Raw genomic sequence first — 11,793 nt, 5'->3', positions numbered from 1 at the left:
TATATATATGGATGTATATACGTATTCAAACATGATGAGAGAGTTGAAACGGATAAGAAAGATTTATAAAGGAAGATTAGATTCCATTTGACATAAATATTTTGGGTAAGTTATAAAATTAATCATTTTTGTTTGTCTCATATTATATTTTAGTCACTTACGTTATTGTTTTGTTATGAAGTAGTAATTTTGCCGTTAAGTTCCATTACCTGTTTAACGACAATCCCATGTGACAATCCAAATGGGTTTTAAATGCTAACTTAGATGCCCAACTGGGATGTGAATAGTTTTTTCAATCAAAATGGAAAAGAAAAGTAAAAGAAAAAGAAGAATGATTTTTTTTCCAGTTCAAGGTGTAATTAATTTAAAATTTTTAATTAATTAAATTTAAAAATCTATTCTCGTCCCAATTGGACATCCAAATTGACATTTAAAACCTATTTAGACTGCCACGTAGGATTGTCGTTAAAGACAATTTTTTAAATTTACCCAAATATATTATAAACTAGGTTAGTTTAGTTAGTTGAAATACTCTTAAATTAAGCTTGATTTGTTTGAGAGTAAAATAAGATTAATTTAGTTGGTTTGGTAGAGAACATAAATGCTGCTAATAGTTAAGTTGAGTAAAATTATAATAGTAAAACACGAGGTAATGATGAGGATAATTGTAACAAAGTTTTCCATGTATCCCATTCCCATCATCATTTCTCCAGCGTCCTACCCTACCCCCATGTATTATTTTTAATAGTATAAACAAAAAACAAATAGTATTTTTTTGTTCTTTTAATTTTCCAATAAATAAATTGTGTATTTTAAATAGCTCAGCCGCCCCAAACAGCCACCCATGTTGCTCTCTCTCTCCCTCTTTCTATCTCTAAAGTTTTCTCTTTTCTCTGTCTATCAAAAAAAATATATCTCTATCGACAAAAACCCACACCACTTCATCGAGAGGAAAGAATCTCTCAATACAAAAACCAATTACAGTAACCTCCTCCGTTTCTTTCAAATGAAACCATCATCTAAATCCCTACTTATTTCTCTAACTTCTTCTTCTTCTTCTTCTTCGTGTACTTGATTCAACAACACACTTGTTTATCCAAGAAGAGAAGATTTTTTTATTTGTATTCCTCTGGGAAAACAACCCTAAAATGAGTAGCCTTGACGAGTCTTTAAGATCTCTCTCCCTCGACTACCTCAACCTCCTCATCAATGGCCAAGCTTTCTCTGATGTAACTTTCAGTGTAGAGGGTCGGTTAGTTCATGCCCACAGGTGTATTTTAGCTGCAAGGAGTCTCTTCTTTAGGAAATTCTTCTGCGGACCTGATCCTCCAGCTGGTTTAGACCCGGTTGGTTCGAGGATGAACCGAGGAGGCGGATCAACAGCAGGGTCTAGGCCCGGTGTTATACCCGTGAACTCAGTGGGATATGAAGTGTTCTTGCTATTGTTACAGTTCTTGTATAGTGGCCAGGTCTCTATTGTGCCTCAAAAGCATGAGGCAAGGCCTAATTGTAGTGAAAGAGCGTGTTGGCATACACATTGCACCTCTGCCGTTGATCTTGCGCTTGACACTCTTGCTGCCGCTAGATACTTTGGTGTTGAACAGCTTGCATTGCTTACTCAGGTTTCCCTTCCCTTCCCTTCCCTTCCCTTCCCTTCCCTTCCCTCTCTTCGTCATCAATCATCATCAACATACCCTCACAAACTACTTTCCTTCTCTCTCTTTTTCTGCTGTCTGATTCTTGATTCTTGTGTGTGTGGAGTCTTGTTACTCTTTGTGTTTTGGGTTTTTGGGTACCCAGACAATAACTAGGCTTGGTTTTTGGGAAGTGTAATTTAATCTTTTTTTATTGAAGGGTTTTTTTTGTAATCTTATTAACATGAAGATGATGATCATCATTATCAAACCGGGTTTCTTTTTCTTTTAACGATTAACTAAACACCTTTTTGTTCTACATATTTCCGATCCTCATTTCCATGTTTGTAAAGTAGTTGGATTTTATCCTCTCAGTTCATTTAGGAACTCTCTTTTCTGCAAAAACACGGAATTTTTAGTATTTTTTTTCGTTATTTTTTCTGCAGTTTTCTCCTACAGCGGCTGATTCAACCATTAATTGCTTCAGTTTTCTTTCACTGTTTTTCTTCATCGGTCATCTTGACTTCTCCTTCTATAGGCTACAGTTGATGTTGAAAAGATTTACTATTTTCTTGCGAGTAAAAAGAAATGTTGTTCAAACGATATTCATTGTCAAATAACCCAGAAAGAAAAGGGTTTATTTAGATGTCATGTATAATCATATTTTCTGGTTTTCTTGAATTGGGTTTCTTCCATCTAAATGCTCCTCACCAAAGGCTTTCTAAATCTAGATCTTGATAATATCTGGTAATGGCTTCCCTCGTAAGCACATAAAATCTTTCCCAAACACCCATCGCTTTGTTTAGCTTCAACCAATGGGAACGAAGACTCTTTTCATTTCCATTTACCAAAGCTGACGCTGTTTGTTCTCTTCGTTTCACAGAAACAATTGGCCAGTATGGTGGAGAAGGCTTCAATTGAAGATGTTATGAAAGTACTAATAGCTTCAAGAAAGCAAGACATGCACCAACTTTGGACTACTTGTTCCCACCTAGTGGCCAAATCAGGTCTACCACCAGAAGTTCTCGCCAAACATCTGCCCATAGATGTGGTGGCCAAAATCGAAGAGCTGCGTCTCAAGTCATCTCTAACAAGACGGTCCTTAATCCCTCATCATCATCATCATCATCATCATCACCCCCACCCCCACCATGATCTCACCGCGGCTGCTGATCTTGAGGACCAGAAGATTCGAAGGATGAGAAGGGCATTAGACTCTTCGGATGTTGAACTAGTCAAGCTCATGGTGATGGGAGAAGGTCTGAATCTTGATGAAGCTTTGGCTTTACACTATGCTGTCGAGAACTGCAGCCGGGAAGTAGTTAAGACCTTGTTAGAGCTTGGTGCGGCTGATGTTAACTACCCGGCGGGGCCTGCAGGAAAAACCCCACTTCACATTGCAGCGGAAATGGTATCACCAGATATGGTTGCGGTGCTTTTAGACCACCACGCAGACCCTAATGTAAGAACCGTTGATGGGGTGACTCCTTTAGACATCCTTCGAACACTAACTTCAGATTTCTTGTTCAAAGGTGCGGTGCCGGGGCTAACTCACATCGAACCAAATAAGCTTAGGCTATGTCTTGAGCTTGTTCAATCAGCAGCTATGGTTATCTCGCGTGAAGAAGGGAGCGTAAATCCACCAACTTCAACTGCAATTTACCCACCAATGAGTGATGAACATAATAGCAGTAGCAGTGGAAACAACCTTGCTAACCTCAATTTGGATTCAAGGTTGGTTTATCTCAATCTTGGTGCTACAGCTTCAACTCAAATGGGATCAAGAATGGAGGGTGATGATGATAGCAGCCACAACAGTCAAAGAGAAGCCATGAATCGACATGACCCAACAATGTACCATCACTCTCATGACTTCTAGCTCCAACACTTTCTTTCTCTTTCTTTTTCTCTCTCTATATATCAATCTCATTCTCTCTCTCTGACTCTCTCTCTATAGATAATATAAAACAAATGGATGGTGAAAGACAGGCAAAATAGTAGTTCATGGAAACTCGTTCATGAGAGATTATTGGATCTATATATTTGTCCGTCCTTTGATTTCAATCACTAGCCTTTTTCCCTATGCTGTGAGGGGTGTTTTTTTTTTTTTTATTTCTTTGTAGGCTTTCAATGACCCATGACAAGAAATGCAGTTTCATTGGAGATGTCATGAGCTTTTAAATTTTTTTTTCTCTCATTGATTGGGATGAGACAAGGAGGATCTGAGATTTGCTCTGTGGTGAGGGGAGGGAGGTGATGGAGAGACACGCAGGTCAATCTGTCAATTCCTCTGTATTTATTCATAGTATCAAAATATCATGCCCTATTTCTCTCTTACCTTCTCTTTTTTTCTTGTCTCCCCACACGACCACACCCACTTTTTTTTTTTTGCACCACTTGCCTTTCATTGTATGTACAACTACTTCACACATATACATACACTATATACATATGTCAGTAAATAAATGATAAAATTCTTCACGGTATAAAGTAATTTAGTACTATATGTACATTTAATATAAGTAAGAAAAGATATATAATTAAGAAGGGAGGAATTTGGCTTGTAATGGAGTGGTGGGGTTATCTTGGGCTTGATTAGGCTTAGTTTGAACTACGCATTTTTATATTGAAAGAAATGAGCTGTCTTTCGGATTCCTTTTTTTTTCTTTTCCATATCTTTTCTAGCACTCAATGGGCTTTTGGAGAAGCTTAATTGGCTATATAGGAGTGGTCTAATTATTTTTGTAGAAAAATCACAAGGCAATGGACAAAATTGATTGATTGTTTGTCTTGTATGGATGCAACATTTGAGTGTGACCACACAGGACAGCTTAATAATAAATTGGTATTATCTAAATCTGGATTCCCTCCATGTAATCCTCCTTTTTGTCCCCCTTGCCATTTTTGGCCTCCGATACTTACAAAAATTTACAGCTAAACCATAGATTTCTTAATATTAATTCTTGTCTCAACCTGTGGGTACGTAGGTCAGCACATCCCTGGGGCTACTTCACTTTCCACTATATATATATATATATAAATCTAGAATTGAACTGGTTTCATTTCACCAGCATATAGATGCAGTTTCACTCGTAAGCGGATCTCCTAGGAAAATCCAGCATCTTCTTGGTTCTCATTCACTAGTTGCAGAAAGGTGCAAATGAATACATTCTGATTCTCGTATGAAAATGTTGAAACTAGCACAACGAGCTGCATATATATCATGTTCATTTTATACAACAATTATAAATGTTTTTTCTTTGGTATCTCAAGCCATGAGTCAGCCGCTGAATTAAGCACGTTTATTAAATATTAATTAGGCGGCTTTCTTTGTTTCTCTTTGCCATTTGTGATATGGAGTAATCTTTAAAGACCTATATATTAATGGATATATACACACCCATATGGACTCCTACTTTTATTGAATGATTAATGACTAAGTTAGCATTCTCCGTGTTATCCCGTTTCTAGGTGTTCTTTGTCTTTAACTAGATGTCTTTGATGATGCTTGACTATAGAACTATTGTTTTTCTTTTTTCTTTTGGTAATTGGGTAGGGGATGGGGTTGCTTGGGATTGAACTCAACTCTCATGCCAAAAATCTAATACTCTTGCACCTACTAGCTTGTTGACACAATCGTATATATGTCCAATGCAAACATTGTTGATATATTTACAACCTAGCTGTTAGGAGCGGACAAATATTATAGTACTGAAATGTCAAAGAAGATTACAAAATTCAGTTTCACTATCTTTACAGTTTTGTTTTATTCATACAAGCTTCCACTACATTCACGTTACATTAAGGTTATCATATATCTAAACACATGATATCATTGAACACATCAATAAGTATGGGGTGTTAACCGGCCAGGATAGACTTAAAACTCTTGATAGAGACAGATTGCATATATTTTCGTAACCAAGTCAGTATTAACAGGATCGGTATAAAAAAAGAAAAGATCATTTGTGACATTCATAAATGCTAGTCTAAATTTTATGCTTGTTAAGAAATGACCATGGTTATGGATCAGTATCAGATGACTAGCTGCTAATGCCGCTAAAAGCCCCGCTAATCTTTGAGTGAATAATTGTAGTGAAGAAATTTCATTTGTTGATGTTAAATATAAAGTTAATGACATGATCTTGAAAAATGGAATAATGCAATTTCATGAGGATGCTGAATCCCCTCTTCAAAATTTTGCATGCATGTATATATGTTAATTTGCTTTCGTATGAAGAAAAAAGAAAATACACGTAAATGTTATACTAGCTTTATTTAGGTTAAAGTCCGCATTCATTGGTACATATGTTAAAATCGATATTCTCTTATAGATTGATTGCTGCAGTGGAGAAGCAATGTCTAATGCAAAAGAATTATATAAATACTAAATTATGGTACACGTGGGTGAAAATATTTTGTGATATAGGTCCCTATACTCTTTACAATTTTGAAATTTGGTCCCTGTATTTTATTTATAAGAATTTAATCTTTTACTTTTTAAATTTCAAAATTCAGGTCCAATTGTTAACTATGTCGAATTTTTTATTAAATTTATTGGTGTGGCATTTTGAAATTAAAAGAAAAACTCACTTGGTAACCATGGAACTAAAAGATAACGTTGTAACTTGAATTTAACAAAATGATTTTAAAAGTGTTAACAGTTGATTCGAATATTAAAATCTGTTAAATTTTTAAAAATAAAAATATAGATACTAAATTCTAAATTTATGAAAGTATAACAACTTGTTGCATATTTTAACTTAAATATATCTGTTATAAGGTTATGTAACAATCTAACATTTATTCGAGATTACTTCGATTTTTTCACAAAGGCATCTGTATCCATTCAGCTTTGTCCACAAGGCTTTTGTCGGTGTTTTACAATTTCATGGCTTTGTTCACAAGGCTCTTGGCTGAAAATCTCTACCAATACCATCTACAAAGCTATTCGACCGGTGAGAAATTCAATATTAATTCTTAATTTTCTATTGACAGTCAACTATATCCAAAACTAATTCCTACCAGTTCATTAGGGCACTCAAATCATATTACCATAATCTCTGTCGAACTAAACACATAATAATGGATATGCCAAAGATTGTAGAGCACAAACCCACACTCCAAGTTATCTTCTCTTGTCCCAAAACTAAACACATAATAATGGACATCCCAAGCTATCATTTCTTTATCACTTCGGCTTTTCCTTTGTTGGATCCCTCACCAAAATCACCTTTGGTAGCTTCAAAACATATAAACACCAACACCATGTACATAATTACTATAATTAATATTAAAAATATCTAATTTCAATAATAGAACCTCGGATGCATGAACGATAATTAGCTTCCTCACCTCTTTCTTCCCAACCAAATAGCCCCTGAATTTTCTACCAAAACTCCAATCTTCTTCAATTGTTCACACCTAAGCATGGGTGATACCTCAATAATTTGGGACTATCAATTGCCAACTAAAAAAATAAAAGTTACCATGGATTAGTGAAGACTTACGATTGAAGGCTTGCTTTCTTCTTCCACCAAATACAAGAACCAAACTCATTTTCTTTATTTTCTTTATTCTCTTTATTTTCTATCCTACTTCAGGTTCTATTCAATCAGCTAGTCATTAATCTAGCAAGGTCTCTCGACCTTCCACTAACCTAATGAGTCGACAAGAATTTCTTATCTCTCGATGTCACAATCTAGACTGAATTGGGGTAAGGTTTTCACGGTTAGGCAATACCATTCTGGGTTCATTCCTACCTATACAAATTTCTAGGGTCGTCAAGCCTAGGGTTTTAAGTTCTTCCTTTCCTAACTAACTGATCCGCTAAGAAACTGTACATAGGTGTTTATTAATCTCACATCCACTCATTAATCTCCCTTACTGGATTAGTTCCCTATGGATCTAACACATACAATACAATTGATTTGAAAGATAAACATTTATAAAAGATCAAAAGTAAAGATGAGAGAAATTCTGATATAAATAAAAAATGCGGCGCGAACAGTAATCCATAATGAGTTTGACAAATCTACAGTCAAGTTCCCGTGAAGAATGAAATAGAAAATAGAAATAAAAATTACAACAGAAAGAATTCTAAATTACAATTCAAAATAAAATTTAAAACTAAGTAAAAAGTTGTCCCTCAACTGTTCAGAGCAATTCTATTTATAAGCCTAGGTTTGGCAACAGGTCCTTAACCTAAAACGGCTCATTATTTCTCATTAAAGTTTATTGTGCGATTGGAAACACCTTTGGTCCATTAAGAAAAAAGAAACTCTTTCTATCTCAAGCATCAAATAAAGAAGAAGTTGTAGTTTCTTGCTGACTAATTTCAAGACTTTCTATATGTAAAAAAAATGTCGGTAATGACAATATATCACAAAGAAAAGAGAAATAAAAATAAAGAACACATAGATTTTTACGTGGAAACCCTTTTGGGAAAAAACCACGAGCAGAGGAGAAGAAAATTCAATATGTCGAATTCGAATAATTACAAGAGGAATAGACTATGTCTATTTATAAGCTTGTAAAACTATATTCTAATAGGAGTGTAGTAAGATTGAAACACCTTATTCTAATCAATATCAAATAGATGGAGTTTAATAAGGTTTAAAAATCCTTATTCTAAAATAAAATAAAAGAAGTATAGTTCTATAAGGATTTTACTTTTATTTTATTTTACCACTGTATTTTATTTAAATAAGGATTCAGGTCACTTAATTCTAAAATTCTCCACCTTGACATGAATTCTCAATGAACAAGTTCTTCATCGTGAACTCTCAACGAACAAGTTCTCCACCTCTTCCATAAAACCCCTTAAGGGTTTAACTTCAACAATGAACACTAATAAAGTCTAAGCAATGCTCAAACTTGATTATAGGAACTGACTTAATAATCATATCTACAGGATTTTCATTAGTACTAATTTTGCTCACAACAAAATCAGCATGAGCAATAATATCACGAACAAAATGATACCAAACATCAATGTGTTTTGTTCTCTATGAAACATTTGATCTTTTGTAAGGAAGATGGCACTCTGACTGTCACAAAATACTGTATTGATTTGAAGGTCTTCATTGAGTTCACTAAAGAGTCCCTTCAACCAAATAGTTTCTTTACAAGCCTTAGTAATCGACATGTACTCAGCTTCAGTGGTAGACAAAGCAACTGTAGTTTGCAAAGTGGCTTTCCAACTGATTGCACAACCTCCAATTGTAAACATATAACCTGTGAGAGATCTTCTTCTATCAAGGTCTCTAGCAAAATCAGCATCAACATGCCCAATGACTCCATCCCTGGTTCTTCCAAACTGTAAGCAAACATCAGTAGTACCTCGTAAGTATCTTAAAATCCACTGAACTGCTTTCCAATATTCTTTACCGGGATTCGTCATGTATCTTCTAACTGCACTGACGGCATATGATAAATATGGACGTGAACAAACCATAGCATACACGAAAGATCCCACTGCCTAGAGTATGGAACATGTGACATGTACTCAATCGCATCATCTGATTGTGGAGACAAAGCCGATGAAAGTCTAAAATGGGCTGCTAAAGGAGTACTAACGGCTTAGCATTCTGCATATTGAATCTGCAAAGAACTTTCTCGATGTACCCCTTCTGACTTAGGTACAATTTACTTACTTTTCTATCTCTGAGAATCTCTATACCAAGTATCTTCTTTGCTGGTCCCAAATCTTTCATCTCAAATTCTTCATTTAGTTGGGCTTTGACCTTTCTTATCTCTCATTTATCTTTCGCTGCTATTAACATGTCATCAACATAAAGGAGTAGATACACAACAGAACCATCACTGTTTTTCTTAAAGTAAACACAACTGTCAAAGTTACTTCTTTTGAAATCATGAGAAGTCATAAAGGAATCAAACCTCTTGTATCACTATCTTGGTGACTGTTTCAAACCGTAAAGGGACTTTTTCAGCAAGCAAACATAGTCCTATTTTTCTGAGACTATAAAACCCTTTAGTTGTTGCATGTAAATATCCTCCTCACGTTCTCCATGCAAAAATATAATTTTTACATCTAACTGCTCAAGCTCTAAATCATGCATGGTCACAATACCAAGCAAAGCTCGAATCGAACTATGCTTCACAACTGGGGAGAACACATCTGTAAAGTCCACTCTTGGAATTTGACTGTAACCCTTTGCAACAAGCCTTACTTTATATCTGGGTTCTTCAACTCCTAGAGTCCTCTATTTCTTTTTAAACACCCATTTACAACGAACAACCTTTTTACCTTTAGGAAGTTTCATAAGATTCCATGTTTTGTTTTTGTGGAGTGATTCCATCTCCTCTTGCATAGCAAACATCCACTTTTCTGAGTCTTCACAACTAACCGCCTCAAAATAATTAGATGGCTCTTGGTTTGCAACTATATCTTCAGCCACATTTAAAGCATAAGCAACTAGATCAGCCTCGACATACTTCTTTGGAGGTTTAATTTCTCTTCTAATTCTATTTTTGGCAATATAGTATTGTGGTGAAGAAGCAACTCTATTCTGAATTTTTGTATTGGCTTGAGGAGTCGACTCTGTTGTAGATTCTACATTAATCTGATGCTCCACCTGCTTTTGATTTTTTTTGTTGGAAGAGTCTTTAAGAGAAAAGTTAGGTAGCATAGTAGTTTCATCAAAAACAACATCTCTGCTAATCACAACTTTTCTATTTTCAGGATACCATAACTTATACCCTTTTACACCAGCTTTATAACCAAGAAAAACATATTTAATGGATCTCGGTTCTAATTTTCCATTATCAACATGAGCATACGCAGGATACCCAAAGATCTTTAAATCAGAATAGTCAGCAGGATTACTAGACCATACCTCTTGTGCAGTCTTTTTCTCAATGGCAACGAATGGAGATCGGTTGATCAAAAAACATGTAGTAGAGGCTGCTTTGGCCCAAAATGACTTTGGTGAGTTGAAATTTGAAAACATACATCGAACATTATCCATAATCGTTCTATTCATTCATTCTGCAACACCGTTTTGCTGTGGAGTATGACGAATTGTCAAGTGTCTCACGATCCCTTTTGACTTGCACAATTTATTAAACTCATAAAAACAGAACTCTAAGCCATTGTCTGCGCGGAGTTATTTTATTTGTTTTCTCGTCTTTTTTTCAATCATAGTTTTCCAAGACTTAAATGCGAAAAACACATCGATTTTTTGCTTCAAGAAGAACGCCCACACTTTTCTGGAAAAATCATCAATAAAAGTTAGCATATAATTAGCTCTACCTCTCGAAGGCACTCTGGATGGCTCCCATAGATCAGAATGAATATACTCCAGTGTTCCCTTCATGTTATGGATTCCTCTGGTGAATCGAACTCTCTTTTGCTTCCCAAAAACGCAATGCTCACAGAACTTCAGTTTGCAAATTCCTTGCCCATCAAGAAGTCCTCTTTTTCTCAATTCTACTATGTCATTCTCACTCATATGCCCTAGGTGCATATGCCAAAGTTTAGTAATATCATCATCTGACAAGGAAGAGGATGCGATAGCTGCATCACTAGTAACAATAGAACCCTGCAAAACATATAACTTGGCAGTCTTTCTTTGCCCTTTCATCACAACCAGGGAACCTTTGGAAAACTTCAAAACCCCACTTTCAGTTGTGTATTTGTACCCTTTTGAATCAAGAGTACTCAATGAAATTAAATTTCTCTTCAATTCTAGAACATGTCGTACGCCACTAAGTGTTCTGACAACTCCATCAAACATCTTAACTTTAATTGTTCCAACACCTGCAATTTTACATGAAACATTATTTCTCATCAAAATAACACCTTTAGACACTGTTTTGTAAGTTGTAAACCTATCCTGATTGGGACTCATGTGGAAGGTGCAGCCCGAATCAAGGACCCACTCCTCGCTCACTTCAGAACTGTTGACATAAGCAACTAGAAGTTCACCATCGCTGTAGTCTTCTACAATATTAGCTTTACTAGAATTTAGTGGTTATTTTCCATTTTGATCCTTTTGATCTTGTTTTGTAGCTTATAACACTCAAATTTAATGTGCCCTTTCTTCTGTTTGAAGACTTCGATCTACCCTTAGATTTACCGCGAGGATTCCGTTCCTATGTCCTTCCATGATCATCATCAATATTTCAATCTTATCTT

At 35.5% G+C, this 11,793-nt stretch overlaps 1 protein-coding gene across 1 annotated transcript; it reads left to right on the top strand.

Moving 5' to 3' along the window:
• The first annotated feature begins 839 nt into the window (after positions 1–839).
• LOC105786203 (BTB/POZ domain and ankyrin repeat-containing protein NOOT2) lies at positions 840–3,698 on the top strand. Its single transcript, XM_012612543.2, has 2 exons — positions 840–1,622; positions 2,518–3,698. Exons 1-2 carry the CDS (start codon positions 1,149–1,151, stop codon positions 3,511–3,513), a joined length of 1,470 nt encoding a protein of 489 aa, XP_012467997.1. The 5' UTR covers positions 840–1,148; the 3' UTR covers positions 3,514–3,698.
• The last annotated feature ends 8,095 nt before the right edge of the window (positions 3,699–11,793 follow it).

This window comes from Gossypium raimondii, chromosome 1 (genome assembly GCF_025698545.1).
Source record: "Gossypium raimondii isolate GPD5lz chromosome 1, ASM2569854v1, whole genome shotgun sequence".
In the NCBI taxonomy this organism is placed as follows: Eukaryota; Viridiplantae; Streptophyta; class Magnoliopsida; order Malvales; family Malvaceae; genus Gossypium; species Gossypium raimondii.
Note: the sequence above shows the minus strand (reverse complement) of the source record. Positions and strands in the feature narration are given on the sequence as shown.

Coding starts and splice junctions, on each gene's coding strand:
- LOC105786203 (XM_012612543.2), top strand. CDS start 1,149: ATGAGTAGCCTTGACGAGTCTTTAAGATCTCTCTCCCTCGACTACCTC. Junction 1,623..2,517: donor AGCTTGCATTGCTTACTCAG/GTTTCCCTTCCC, acceptor TTCGTTTCACAG/AAACAATTGGCCAGTATGGT.